General features: G+C 38.3%; 1 protein-coding gene and 1 pseudogene across 1 annotated transcript; one reads left to right on the top strand and one right to left on the bottom strand.

The window, feature by feature from the left end:
- The first annotated feature begins 5812 nt into the window (after nt 1-5812).
- Nucleotides 5813-7387, top strand: LOC112081947. Its single transcript, XM_024149018.1, has one exon. It carries the CDS (start codon nt 5813-5815, stop codon nt 7385-7387), a length of 1575 nt encoding a protein of 524 aa, XP_024004786.1.
- A 4634-nt stretch (nt 7388-12021) lies between these two features.
- LOC112082347 lies at nt 12022-13294 on the bottom strand (annotated as a pseudogene).
- Between the last annotated feature and the right edge of the window lie 2856 nt (nt 13295-16150).

Below are 16150 nucleotides of genomic sequence, written 5' to 3'. Positions count from 1 at the left end.
TGTCGATGTGGGACAAACTAAAAGACCAACTTTTAAAAATATTGTCATGAGTATTTATGGGTTTGAGTTAAATATGGATCCTTAACACACTAATCTATCTTTTAGATTTATCATTATGCACATATTTGTACAAACTTTATTTCATATATGTTTAATATAACAAAATTAATATTAAAAAAAATAATAATAATTAAAATTATATTATTAATAAAAGTTGAAGGTAAATGCTTTTGAGATTTCAAGTTTCTCATTATTTGTAGTTTCATATAGCTAATAGTGTCTCAATCTTTCTGTTGTTTTATTTTGGACAGATTCTGAGGTAACTTGAATTCAAAAGAAGAATTTTTACTGAGTAATATCAACTGTTTTTTAGTTTTGCATCATGGATTACAGAATACAGATTTATTTATACAAGAGTTTGTGGATAATATAAATTTAATATGGTGTTCCAAAATGTTTATTATGTTATTTTTACGGTAAAGAAAAAAATGTAGATTGGTAGACACAAAAAATATTACCACATTTCACCAAATATTTGGGGTCTCATGTTAATGCGGATAAGTTTTCTTATTTGTGTGTTCTAAAAATAGAGAAACAGCTATATATCATAATTCATCTGCCCTTATTATGTATTTTCATGTAATAATATCTACGATATCATAATCTCTACAATATGATCCTATATATATTCATGTCATTTTTATAATATCATAATATTCACTGTATGATCCTAAGTATATTTATGTCATAATTTTTTTTAAAAGTATTTGGCTAATATAGTAACTAAAACAAACTGAGAGGCATGTGAATAACCAGATTCAGCCGATGTCAATGCGCCACATAAAGTAACCACACCATCCATATCGGATATTTATGTATTTTTGAATTTGAGGTCAATAATGTTAGTAAGACTTTAGGCATGTCAATGTAGATAGGTCTCTTTACCATTAGACTCGCCATCTTGCAGGTTGGTCCCAAACATTAACACGGAATCCTTCTCTGTCTTTTCTTTAAATATATACTCCATGTTTTTTTCTCTTTTTTTTAATAACTTTACACATTATCTTGAAAATTTTCTAGAAATATTATGTTAATATTTTAAGTTGGTATAAATTCTTACACTATAATTCTAATATATTTTTCTAAAGCACCAGTTATATAATTGTAAGAATAATTATTATATGGGTTTATATACAATTGTAAATCTTTTAGTTATGATTAATTAATTAATTATATATATATATATATATATATATATATATATATATATGTGTGTGTTTAACGCGTAAGTAAGCATACTGACCTGTAAATTGCAATTATGAGGGACACATCTTGTGAAATCTGTTTATTGAAAGTTTAATGCAAAACTTTGTTTCTTGCACGCCAAAACTTCAATCTATTGCGAGAAAATGTATTAACTCTGAATAGCGTTAACATTTCTGAAAATTCAACCAATACTCTTACAAATATTCTTGGGAAATCGATTAAAAACTAATTATATTTTTAATGATGTCTAGAATATTTAGAACTATCAATAATGTAGTATTTTATCCACACAAAAAGTTAAGAAAATGGTTTAGTAAACTGATTGGGGAGAGAAAATGATACAAGAGAGTAGATAGTAGCTAAATATTTGAATAGTCAGGAGAGGAATCTCCAAATCCCCAACGACTAATGTAGGAACATAAAAAGACATCAACGTACTTAATTAGTATATCTACACATATATATATATATATATACTATATAAGATAAGCAAATCGTTATACCATGCATGTGTGAAGAGCCAGGAGGTCCAATATGATAATAACACTAACAGTACCACAACTCACAACGCAAGAACTCAGGTGATAAAAGCAAAAGAAACAATAAGAGAAGAGAAGAGACGAGTCTCACAACTATTCAAGTGTTATGGACTTAAAGCACCTCCATCAATGAGCTGGTGTAAGGGGTGCTTAGTTATTTTTTAAAAATATTTTTGTGTTTTATGAACAGTGAAGAACACTTTGTTGAAAACCTCTTCCATCAATGAATCTCATAATAAAAAAAAAATCTCTAAATTTGACTGCAACCCTAACCCTAATATTTTCAATTTACGACTAAAATTATGAAGTCAAGAGTCCAAAACCAAAATTCAATCATTTTTTAGCAAGAGAATCGAAAGCCCCAAATTAATTTAAAAATTTAACGAACTCTAGGGCATCAAATTATGGGCTGAACCAATTAGGTTAGAAATTGGGGATAATTGAATATCAATGCGAAAATTTTACAGGGATGATGAGAAGAAGCTTTTAATTTAACTTCATTTTTTACTTACAAAATGAAATGAGGAAATGTCATCTATTTATATGGGAAAGCAAACATAAACTACCACAATTAAAAGGTAAAGAAACCTACACATCATCACATTAAGGATAGGTAAATATTATGGTGGAAAATCATTTCCTTAACACTCCATGTTGATTATCCATCACTAATAACATATTACGTACTGTCTCGTTAAAAACTTTATCATAGAAAAATCCATTGAGATAAAAACCATGACAAGGGAAAAAGAGTACAATATCGTAATCTCTCTCTCAAAGTGATGAATATAAATTTTCTTCATAGATCTTGCAGTCGGCGCATTCCAATACTATGGACATGTCTTCTGAATGATGTAGTGGGAATCGCCTTAGTAAAGAGATCTGCTGCATTGTCACTCGAGCGAACATAATGGATATCCACTTCTTGATTCTTCTCGAGTTCTTGAGTGTAAGAGAAAAATCTTGGAGGAATATGTTTTGTTCGATCGTTCTTTATGAAACATTCCTTGAGTTGAGCGACACACGCAGCATTATCTTCGAACACTTTTGTTAGTTCCGTATCGATGACTATTCCACTTGCACCTTGTATATGTTGAGTCATAGATCGGAGCCATATGCATTCTCTACATGCTTCATGGAGAGCAATGTTTTTCGCATAATTTGAAGAAGTGGCGACCAAAGTCTGTTTTTGAGAACGCCACGAGATCGCTTGGAGATAACGAAAGATATGCTTTATCCCATTCCAATGCCTGCGCGTAGGAGATGAGCTGTATCTTGCAAGTAGATTAGTAGCAAAAGCTATATCTGGCCGAGTATAATTTTCAAGATACATAAGCCCACAATAGCGCTCATATAAGGTACTTCAGGACCTAATACGTTTTCGCTATCTTCACAAGGTCGAAATGGATCCTTGTTAATATCAAGTGATCTATTGACCATTGGAGTACTCAAAGGAGTTGCTTTATCCATTTTAAAGTGTTTTAACACCTTTTTGGTGTAATTTGATTGATGCACAAATATTCCATCTTGGAAATGCTCAATCTGGAGCTTTAGACAAAATTTTGTCTTTCCAAGATCTTTCATTTCGAACTCTTCTTTCATGTGAGTTCTTGCATCATCAATCTCCTTTTGAGTTCCGATTATGTTCCGGTCATCGACATATATAGAAATGATCACAAATCCTGATGAGGATTTCTTAATAAACACGCAAGGGCATATCGCATTGTTGATGTATCCTTTACTCAACAAGTATTCACTCAAGCGATTATACCACATGCGTCCGTACTGTTTTAATCCGTAAAGTGATCGCTGTAATTTGACCAAACATATATCTTTAGATGCTTCAGGCATCTTTGATCTTTCTGGGATCTTGACTCCCTCTGGGATTTTCATATATATATCATTATCAAGTGATCCATATAGATATGCAGTCACAACATTCATAAGGTACATTTCTAGATTTTAAGATGCCGTTAGGCTCATTAAGTACCTGAATATGATTGCATCTATGACCGGAAAATATGTATCTTCATAATCAATTACCGGTCTTTGAGAAAAACTTTGTGCCATAAGTCGGGCTTTATATCCTGTGATCTCGTTTTTCTCATTTCTTTTTCTCACAAAGACCCATTTGCACCCGACTGGCATTACATCTTCTGGTGTAATGACTATAGGTCCAAAGACATTTCTTTTATTCAGGAAGATTAATTCATTTCTCATGGCCATCTGCCATTTCTTTCAGTCAGGCATTTTCTGGCATCCTGACATGGACCTTGGGTCTGGATCATCATATTCATTATCAATTTCCTTGGATACCAAAAAGGAGAACATTCCATATGTATCATTTATTTCACTTCTAGCCCATAATGTCCCACTTTGGGCGAAGTTAATGGAAATTTCATACTTTTCAGTATCATGTTCGTTTTCTAGACGAACTTCTTTAACTGGTTCTTCTGGAACATCTTCATGTATGTCTTCAGGACATATATCTTTATATGGTTCTTCTATAACCTTCTCACCAATGTCTTCAAGACATTTTTCTTTATTCGGTTCTTCTGGAACCTTGTCTCCCAATTTCTTTTTCTTTCGAGGATTTTTATCTTTCGAGCCCATCGGCCTCCCGCGGCTTTAACTGAATATGCGGTTCATTTGCTTTATTCCCATCAATAACTTGTTCCGGAACATTTATTTTTGATGGAGCATTAGCAGCGGGGATATATGATTTCGTCACCCTTCTCGTATCTGTGAACGCATCAGGTAACTGGTTTGCCAAACTTTGCAAATGCATAATTTTCTGAACTTCAACCTCGCGTTGATGGGTAGGGGGATCAAGATAAGCCAAGATTTGTGTACACCATGTGATATCCTTTGGCGTTTCTCTTGATCCTACCCCAACGCTGGGAATTCATTTTTATCAAAGTGGCAATCGGCAAAACGTTCTGTAAACATATCTCCAGTTACCGGTTCATGATATCTAATTATACTTGGTGACGTATAGCCGATATATATTCACAATCTCCTTTGTAAACTATAATTGATAAAGTAAGATTTGTTTGTAAAGCGATGAAGAGAAGAAGCTTTTAATTTAACTTCATTTTTTACTTACAAAATGAAATGAGGGGGTAAGTGTACCAAAACCGCTCTCAGGCCCTCTTCCCGAGACTTTTCCAAAATGTTTGAATTTTGCTTTTGACATTCAACATCTACTTTCTCTTTCCCAAATAGCTATGCTCTCTTCCAATCCGCCGGACCTACGCCAGCCTCTACTATGCCTCGGGCCCCAATTCTCGTCAAAAGTCTCTTTCTCTAAGGTCTTGGAAGTTAAAATAACCTGAAACAAGTAACTTTTCCATGAGCTGGCCTTAGCTAAGACTTAGAAAGATAGCTAAAAACAGCTCTTTCCTTGCGTGTATTCTCAAGTAATCCTCTGTACCTGCAAAAATCAAATCCGTTGGCTCAAGACGAAAAGCTGATTTCAATTAATCCTACCTCAAGCTCACGAGCATACCGAAGACCTCTCCCTCGTGGGATGCTTTTGTTACTCTATAAGTTAAATCTCTGTTTCTAGCATTGTGCTAAGTCTTAACTCATCTGCTACAAACTCAAACCAGAACCTCCTTCTCAACATCCTAGATCTAACAACTATGGAGAACAACAAGAATCTTGCTAACAAGAACCACGACGAAGATGAAGAAGAGATCATCGACTTACCCCATGTGGACAACTCTCAACTCATCGCTCACTTCAACTTAAGTCTGGTTGGACGCATGTTTAACCAAGATATCCGTAGCATAGAGGCTCTTATCACCTTTATGCCTCGACAGAACATCTGGGACGTTGAAGGCAGAGTGCACGGGATAGATCTTGGAAACTCCCGGTTCTAGTTTGACTTCGATTCGGAAGCCGACCTTCAGCGTGTGTTCAGCAAGCGCCCATGTCACTTTAACCGCTGGTCTTTCTCCTTGGAACGTTGGATCCCTCATGTTGGGGAGTCTTTCCCCAATAACATGACTTTCTGGGTTAGAATCTCGGGGATTCCTACACACTTCTGGATGGAAGAAAACTTCCGTGTCATTGGAAATCGTCTGGCTGATGTAAGAGTTGTTGATGTGCGAGCTGCAAGGATCCAAATCTCCTTGAATGCAGATAAACCTTTGAGATTCACAGCAAGGGCAAGGCTACAATCCGGCGCAGTGATTCGGGTAGAGATGAAGTATGAGAAGCTCGATCGTTGGTGTCTCACCTGCAGACACATCTCTCACGACGAGAGAACTTGCCCCCTGCTCACTGAAGATCAAAGACGAGAGAAGATGAGGGAAAGAGAGGCTGAGAGGAACTTAGCTCAAGCATCGAGAGAAGACTTGATACGCGACAAAGATGTTATGCAAATGAGAAGACAAGCAGGCCAGATATCTCTACCCCTTCGTGACAGAAACACCCTCCCTTTGCAGAAAGAAACCCGCAAAATCTCGACAAAGGCCAAAGAGGGAAGCTCTAACCCACTGAAGGATAAGAAAGGGAACCAAATACCCAAGGAAAGGCGCCCTTTTAACAGAAGACCTCATAGCGTATGGAACAGAATTGAAACAAACTCTGGTTACCGTTCTGAATCAAGACGGTACGAAAGAAGACATGAACCCATAGATGAAATTCATCCCAATATCAGAGAAGTCTCAAGAGATAATGAACCTGGATATCGAAAGAGACGATATGAAGAATCTTTTGCAACAAGCAAGAAACATATGGGAAAGAACAAGCAGAAAGAGATACTTGGAAAAGACCATTCCTCCGCTAAACCTCCATTGGCGAGATTCCCAAAAATGCCGGCTAAGTCTTCTGACTCTCAGAGAACTATCTCTGATCCTCCAGCCAAAGCTAAACAGGGATTTTCTTCTCCGGGGCACACGCGTAGTCGACCATTCCACCTCTCCCTTACCAGCAAGGCAACAAATCTGGGGATAGGGAAGATTGTTGAAACCGGTGAATCTTCAGAAGCAGGCAACTCAGCGAAAAAAGCTCTCACTTTTGAACCTGCAATCCCAATTGAATCAAACTCTTTTGTAGGCCAGCCTAAGCTTAGCAATGCGATGACTCTACCCCCATTGGAACCATGTATCAACGAAAATTGGTATGAACAGACTCTTGAAAAAGATATAGAAGCTATGATTCTTACCACATCAAAGCACGGCGACGAACAGCTCGAGTTTCTGATGGAAGTGGTTATGGACACAGGCGGAGACTTAAGGACCAATCATAATGCCTTGAAGAACGAGCCCATGGATGATGAGCTTATGGAGGATCCAGCTTTGCTCATCAACCATGAAACAATTGAAGGCTTTGATGAGGAAGATGAATGGATGAATGATGATGATCTCTTTGATGAAGGGGAACTGGACGAACTCCTAAAAGATGCAGACAGCCCTGAGAACGACCAAAAAGGAGAAGACCAGGAGATAATCGATGAGCTCGCGATAACAGAGGCGAATCCGCCGAATTTCCAGGTTGCTTCCTGGTACAGAAGCCCCGAAAAGACCGAGTTCGGGATGAAACCGGCGGCGGTAGCGGACAGAGCACCAGGGTGACCGGAAGAGAGAAACCGACTCTGGGATCGCCGGCGGCTCGCGGCTTATCCCTGAAGAAGAAGAACTTTCCTATGGGCCGTGTCTCTCCAAAGACTAAGGGGAAAGGAAAAGGCCCAAAAGCAGGTCCAGGCCCAACTGCAAATCAAGAAGATAAGCCCAAGGGAGAGAAGGGCTCCAAGGCCCAGAAGCAAAAACAAAACTCTGCAACCGGTGGGGAGGAAGCCCAAAAATTGGTTAAACGCCATCCATGAATGTGATAGGCTGGAATTGTCAGGGGGCGGGAGCCGATCTGACGAAGGATCACCTAGAAGAATTGCACCATTGTTTTTCTCCTCGTTTTTTATTTTTATCAGAAACTAAAAACAATCGGCTTTTTATTCAAGATATGCAAATATACTTTGGCTATGACCATGTTTATACCGTTGAACCGAGATGTCGTAGCGGCGGTCTAGCCCTTTTTTATATGGATGAACCTTCAGTTACTATCTCCTATTCGGATGAACACGTTATTGATGTAGAAACCATTCTAGACGGACATAAAATCTTTTTGACATTCGTTTACAGAGATCTGGTCATCAAAAACCGAGAATATGTATGGGAACGTCTCACCCAAATGAGTCTTTCCAGAGAACAAGCATGATTTATGATTGGGGATTTCAATGAAATCTACGGAAACCATGAGAAAAGGGGGGGGGAAGTCGGAGACCGGAATACTCGTTTATTCATTTCCGAAATATGTTAGATAATTGTGGGATGCTCGAATTTCCATTTAAAGGAAATTCTTTCTCATGTGTCGGGAAAAGACGTAACGGAAAGGTCAAGTGTCGCCTTGACAGAGCGGTGGGGAATGAAGAATGGCAATCAATCTTCCCCCACACCTCGGTGGAATACCTTAAATTATGGGGTTCAGATCATCATCCCGTGATGGCCAGAATCCAAGTGGATAATCGAAGAAGGAAGAAGTCTTTTAGATTTGATAAAAGATGGTTGGGAAAACCAGGGTTCAAAGAGGCGGTAATCTCCGACTGGAGCTCTTTGGATGGAATTCTATGTCAGGATTTCCATCGCAAAGTAGCCAATTGTCGGAAGAGTATCTCTAAGTGGAGAAAGTCCCAATCTTCTAATTCTGAGAAGATAATAGAGGAACTCAAAAACCAAAACTGAATGCGGCCCAAGACGACAAAAATTCTACATTAGAAGAAGTAGAAGAAATTAGAAGAAACCTTTGTACTGCTCTACGGGAGGAAGAAACATTCTGGAAACAAAAGAGTCGCGAACAATGGCAGAAAGCTGGGGATAGAAATACAGAATTCTTTAACGCGATCACGAAACAAAGGAGAAGCCGGAACCGAATCGTCGCCCTGAGGGACAGAAATGGGAACTGGGTGGAAAATGCACAAGGTATTGAACGAGTAGCCTCCCACTATTTCCAAGATTTCTTCACCTCGTCACAACCCCCAGACCCACATAATGCACTCTGGTTTATCACCGAGAAAGTATCACAGTCTTTTAACCAGCGTCTCATCCAAGACCCCATAGAAGTAGAAATTAAAGAAGCTCTTTTCGACAAAGCCCCGAGACCTGATGGAAAGACAAGCAAGTTCTACCAAAGATTATGGCAGGATTTCCGCCATGACATTGTGAAATTAGTAAAGGATTTCTTCAACTCAGGATCTTTTGATCCCAGACTAAATCAGACCAACATATGTCTAATCCCCAAGAAAGAGAAGCCTAGAGCTATGACAGAGTTCTGTCCGATTAGTCTGTGTAACGTGAGCTATAAGATAATCTTAAAGCTCATATGTAAACGACTTAAAAAGACACTACCTAGTCTAATCTCAGAGACCCAATCGGTCTTCATGGCTAGGAGGCTGATCAATGGTAACATTCTGTTGGCACAAGAAAATTTTCATGCACTTTGCACTAACTCGGTTCGTAGAAAAAACTTTATGGCCATCAAGATCGATATGAGCAAAGCATACGATAGAGTGGAATGGTGCTTCATTAAAGCTGTAATGATTAAATTGGGCTTCTCTGAGAGATGGGTTAAGCTTCTGATGTTCTGTGTCTCCTCGGTATCCTACCAAGTGTTGATAAACGGAGAACCAAAAAGGCATATATCCTCGACACGAGGATTAAGACAAGGAGATCCTCTCTCTCCGTTCTTGTTTATCCTTTGTACCGAGGTCCTGATCTCACTCCTAAATGGAGCAGAAAGGGAAAACCGAATTTTGGGGCTAAAAATAGCCCAAGCAAGCCCACCAGTCTCCCATCTACTTTTTGCGGATGATAGCTTGTTCTTTTGTCAAGCTGATATCCAACAAGGAACCGAGATCTTTAAGATCATCAACACATATGGCTCAGCCTCGGGACAACAACTGAATTTAGGCAAATCATCTGTCATGTTCGTGAACCGTGTTGATACGACATTGAAGCAAGTTATCAAGGACGCTATCAGAATATTGACAGAGGGTACTAGGGGTATGTATCTGGGGCTCTCAGAACAAATCTGTGGATCAAAAAATAAAGTCTTCTCCTACGTCCATGATCGACTAAGTAACCGATTGAATTCCTAGTCTGCGAGACTTCTTTCCAAAGGTGGAAAAGAAATTCAGATTAAATCGGTCGCCCAGACTGTCCATAGTTGCGTCATGTCATGCTTCCTAATTCCCTAAGGAGTGACTGATGAGTTATGGAGTGCCATTGCTAATTTCTGGTTGAGCTCGAAACAAAATAACAAAGGGATTCACTGGATAGCCTGGGACAAGATATGTATTCCCCAAGATATGGGAGGCCTAAGTTTCCGAGATCTACAAGATTTCAATTTAGCCCTTCTAGCTAAACAGCTATGGCGCCTCATTCAATACCCCTCGTCTTTGCTGGCTAGGGTTTTACGAGGACGATACTATAGACAATCCGACCCATTGGAAGATTGTAGAGTCTACTCCCCGTTCTACGGGTGGCGGAGCATTTTAGCTGCGAAACCATATCTAATGTTGGATTGCGGAAGACGATAGAGTCGGGTCTAAACACAAGAGTCTGGAGCAACCACGGATCCCAGATATTAGAGCTCGGCCGGCGAGAGCCACCCCGCAGATCGGCTATCAGGATCCGGGATTACTGGTTTACTATTTTATCCGACAAGATATAAAGGAGTGGGATGTTCCCCTTCTGAGGAATTTTTTCCAACCCGAGGATGTCTCTCTGATCCTAAGACTGAGACCTAGTCATATCCGTATCCTGGATGGATATGCATGGAACCATTCCAGATCAGGACTCTATTCGGTTAAGACGGGCTATGATCTAATTAGGAGGACAAAATTACAATGGAAACCCACAATAGTTGCGGAACCAAGCATTACGGTATTGCAAAGTCAGGTTTGGAAAACCCGCTTACCCTGCAAAATGAAGCACTTCATGTGGCAAGCATTATCAGAATGTGTGGCTACCTGCCAGAAATTAACATACCAACATCTTGGATCCGACACAAGCTGTCCCCGTTGCGGTGATCCCGAAGAATCTATAAATCACCTTTTGTTTTTATGTCCCCCGGCATTTCAAGTCTGGGCGTTATCGGACTTCCCGTCCTTTTCGGGCCTTTTCCTGAGTACATCTATTTATCAAAATATGAGCTTTCTCTTTTGGCAAACAAAAGAGATAGGTATGACGGATCTTCAAAAAGACGTATATCCTTGGATCCTATGGCTCATTTGAAAAGCAAAAAACGACAAAATTTCCAACAGGAAATCAATTTCCCCACAAGACATTTTGATCTACGCAAAAGTAGAAGCAGAGAGCTGGAGAATCGCGAACCAACCAGAGGAAGCCGAGGATATACCCGGTGGGACCCCAGCCCCCCCGCCCCCCAGATACCTACCCCCGCGAACCACCGAGTTCCAACATGTTGGATCGATGCCTCTTGGATTGATCACGACCCTGTTAGTAGACTCGGGTGGAGCCTGGTCAACAAGGATGCCGCAGAAGCCTCTCCGCCCTCCATGCGGAGATGGATTGTCTCTTGTGGGCTATGGAAGTCTTGAGAGAACGGCACATAAGAGCGGTGTTTTTTCTGACCGACTGTTCCGATCTAGTGAATATGACAGAATCCCCATCTGATTGGCTGCTTTTTACGTCTGAGCTAGAAAATTTACGTATCCTTCGTGAGAGCTTCTCAGATTTCACCATCTCCCACATCCCGAGAAGTGAAAATGTCCGGGCAGACAGTCTTGCAAAAGGAGCCTGAGCAAGATGACAAATATTCACCCACATCGATCATACCGAATCGATTGAGGACAGTTCAGAAAACTGCCTTCAGCCCAGCCAACAATGTAATAGTTGGTAGTCGATAAAAAAAATGAAATGAGGAAGTGTCATCTATTATGGGAAAACAAACATAAACTAACATAATTAAAAGGTATAAAAACCTACACATCATCACATTAAAGATAGGTAAATATCGTGGTGAAAAAATCATTTTTAACAGAAAGTAAGATGTCCCAAAAAGAGAAAGATATACTATTGTTATATTTTTATATGCTTTTTACTCTCATTTTTTTTTTTGTTTTCTTTATTTTTGCAGATTTTCTCAAATTTTTAACTAGAAAATTAGGAAAATTAGAAATCCAAAAATTTTTTTAGGGATTTTCTTTGAACAGTGAAGCTAATCCCGTGACAACCTTCGCTTCTCTCTCCAACAGCTTTGCCACATTATCATTTCCAGTAACCAACGGAGGAGGAGAGGAAGAAGATTACACCGACAACAAAAATTTCTCCTCAAAACTCAGCTCAATCTCCGACTTATCTAGCTCCGGTTCAACCACAGCGGCGGAAGAAACCGGCGGCTCCTGGGCGGAGTTTCAGGTGTACGAAGACAGCCATTTAGCTCGCATGTAATCAGCTTTCCTCCATGGCGGAAAATGCATCCCCTTCTTCTTCAAACTCTGCTTCGCCGCCTCTGAGACCATTGAAATGATCTGACGAATCCGGTCAGACTTTCCGAAGAAGATGAACGGTAAAGATTAAAGCAACGACTTGTAAGCATTCGTCTGCCGTGCGATCTCAAACTCCGATCGAAAATCCACGTCGATTAGAAACCTCTCACCGTTCACAATCACATGTACTCATACTCACCTGAAAATTTCCGAAATTAAAAAAAAAATCAGACAAAAAATCATGAGAATCGAAGAAGAAGAGAACCGGTTTAATGAAAATCGTACCTGACGGTATAGACCGAGTTTTATTCCATTTCGATTTACAAATTGAGGAATCGTATCGGAGAGATGAGAGTCCATCGACGACGATCTTCCTCAGATCGACTTTCCTTTTGATTGATTTGTTCTTCTCAACAATCTTGGCAACATCAGCTAACAGATTCCTCTCAGCGACGCTCGCGCATGGAATCAAGCTCTGTTCAAAAACCATGGACGATGATGAATTCGCTAAGAGATATAAACCTAAGTTTGGGTTTGAGGAAGAAAAAGAGAAGCTGAGTTTAAATACCTTGAAATGGTCATAAGCGTCGTTAAGAGAATCGACGGAGAAACCAAACCAATCGAATTCGTCGTCGGAGCTATTCGTCGACGGTTGAAACAATTGCAGCGATTGCGTCCGTTTCTACCTTGTTTCTCGTTGGTTTCCTCCATGTAGTTTTGAACCATCTTCGATAAAGCGACGGAGCTAGGCTCGAACTCTGTTCCGACGCCGTCTTCGGAGGCGGAAGTGATGAGTGATTTATCCGAGTTTGAGCTTCTCAGAACATTCGTGAACGGCCGATCTAAGAGATGCTTGAGGCGAGATTTGAGCACTGGTTTTCGTGATTCCACACGAGCTGAGTCTCTACTCGCCGGAAAATCGTTGTTAATCGGCTGGATCTTCATCGGAAAAGGCATTGATTATAGATCTAATCTGATTTCTCTCTCGGCGGAGTAAGGACCAAGTAAATTCTCCGTTCAAACAACAAATATATTCAAAAGTTCACTCATAAACTTCCCCAGATTTTAGATCTCTTTCCAGGAAAATTCAAAATCGGAAACTCCACAGCTTCAAAACCTCACAAGAAGAAGAGAAGAAGAAACAAAATCTACTAAAAAACCTCTCAGCTATTAGAAAGTAGAAACTACCAAGTAGAAAAACTATACGATCCTCTGAAAAAATCAGTAAGAAAAACGGAGATTCTTAACGCCGACGATTTTCACGGAAAACATGACGGCAATTGTCGGAAACATCGTTACTAAGAACGGTAAAAGAGGAAAAAATGACCGGATTACTCATTTTCCCGGCGACATTTGATTTGCCGGAGATTGATTTAATGTTTTGAGACAAATCAAAGAGGTAAATTGTCTATTTGAAAACGTAATTCTCAGTTTTTTTTTGTGTCCTTCTAGTTGGAGTAAAGCGAATTGGTTGATTATATAGGTGCAGAGATTAAATGAATTCGGAAAAACCTATCTGTGTTCTCTCTCTCATACCTTTCACTGAGAGAAGGCGATTTTCCTTTTTTGCTTTTTCGTCCGTTCGATCGGAAAAATAAATTCTGGTATAACCAGATCTATATGTAATAATCTTTCCGTTCTACGGATTTCAGTTTTCCGGCTATGACCGGATTTTTCTTTTCCGTTTTCGAATCTCCTTTTGCTTATAAGCAATTGGTTTTTTCGATTTCGGACTTTGTGCTTCTTCTACAAATCTGGCCGCTTTCTTTTAAGAGGTGGTAAGGTGATGGTGGTGAAAGCTCCTACTCCAACATTTGGCATCGTCCTCTCATGGTTGGGATGTTAAATCTCCCTTGGTTCCCTCACGAAAAACCTTTTTCAAGGTGGAGGGTAATATATAGTCATGAGTCAAAGATGATCGAATGTCTTTTTAATGGAGGTGAGAAGATTTTTGACCACCCAAGATCTTTATTGTAGAAGAAGCTCTAGCGGCGGTTCACAAGCATCATCGTGAAGCCGGAAGCTGGAGGTTGAAGTGTCGTCGGCAGCGAGTTCCAGCGCACCAGAAACTAAAGCGGTGGTGCATGACGATATGATCTTCATCTTGACACGTGTCATTGGTGTTTATGGTTTTTACATCTGTCTATGTACGTGTCTAAAACTATCTTTGTATTTGGGCTGATATTAGGCCTTGTTTGTACCAACGCTTTACCCCTTTTGGGGTTTCGGTATAAAACGAATGACGACAAAAAAAAAAAGGTGCAGAGATTAGACCGAAGCTGAAGAGACCAAAGAAGAAAATGGTGACTAGACAAGATGATGCCACGTCATTAAATTACGTGATATTGTTTTTGGTTTGACAAATTGTGGGTTTGATTGGTGGCATTCAACTGCACGGTTGGGAGGGAGAGTTGAAAAAATGCTACCAATCGGCAACGTTAGTTGGAGAAAGCGTTTAAAACCTCAGTTGTAATCAGCATTTGAAATGGACTGTTGAAACATATTTTTTTGACGATTGGAAATTAATTTTAGGACGATTACAAACTATTCAAAAAATGACGTTTAGAGCAAACGAACAGTTGTAATCAGAATTTTTTTAATACTAAAATTTTTTAGTTTGATATTAATTTCTAATAAATAAACTAGTAAAGTTATATCATTCGATTCAATTCATTCGACAAAACAAAAATAAAATAAAAAAAAAGATGTATTTGTATATTTAAATCAGTCCAAATCCTACATTGGTTGTGCATATCTTTTTATAATCATCTTATAGATTATGAATTATAAAGTATTAGAAAGAATATTTATAAGACAATATTTATGCATTTTAAAGCTATTAAAAATATTTATCATCACTGATATTGAAAAAAATTATTACGTTTAACTTCTTAAAAGTAGTAAAATAATAATTATAATTTTTGTTTACTCAAATTTCATATGATAAAGTTTATACTATGTATTATTGTATCATTTTATAAATAATTATCTAAAAAAATTGAACAAAAAGTTTTATACACTTATACTATTCAACCGCTGTAATGCTACCAATCAAGCATGATTTTCAACAATTTTCTGTTATAAACTCATCTTTTCCAACCGCTTTCTTTAATCACCTCTTTTCTAATTGTCTCAGCTACAACCGCTCAAAATTCTCTAACCGTCTTATTTAAACGGAGTTATCAATCGGACCCCTCTCCAACCGACCTTATAATACATCTAAATCATTCTTTCTGTTAATCGATATCATAGTACATCTAAATCATTCTTTATGTTAATTTTTTTCGAGATTGAGTTTAACTTTCCTTTTTATTTTGTAAATACATTGTAATTTTGTTTTATTTTTTAAAACCTTCTAGATTCAAATTTTTAAATTTGCACCAATGTTCAATATTTTTGTTTAACCACTTAAACATTTTCTTCAACAGAAAAAAAAAACAGTATAGAGATCGAAATTAGGATCATTAATTTCACCAATTCCATTTAAACTATTAACGGAGCTTAAAGATGACGTATATTACCAATATTGATTTGTCCAATTTTCTTTGACTAATTTTCTTTGACCAATTTTCTAATTGGTTTGTCCATGAAAAAAAAAATTAAATGGTTTCTCTATTAAAACTGAAGTATGTTTTGTGTTCAAACTGATTTTTTTTAGTTTTCTACTATTCTACTAGTGGATATCTATTATTTCTGTTGTCAAACTGATTTTTTTTAGTCTTCTACTATTCTACTAGTGGATATCTATTATTTCTGTTGTCAAAAAAAATTTTAATTTTATTTTTTGTTTTATTTATTTCCAAAAATTAATAAAACAATATATTTAAAATTT

The sequence above is a fragment of the Eutrema salsugineum genome, unplaced genomic scaffold (genome assembly GCF_000478725.1).
Source record: "Eutrema salsugineum unplaced genomic scaffold, Eutsalg1_0 scaffold_1, whole genome shotgun sequence".
Classification (NCBI taxonomy): Eukaryota; Viridiplantae; Streptophyta; class Magnoliopsida; order Brassicales; family Brassicaceae; genus Eutrema; species Eutrema salsugineum.
This window is presented reverse-complemented; position numbering and strand designations above follow the sequence as displayed.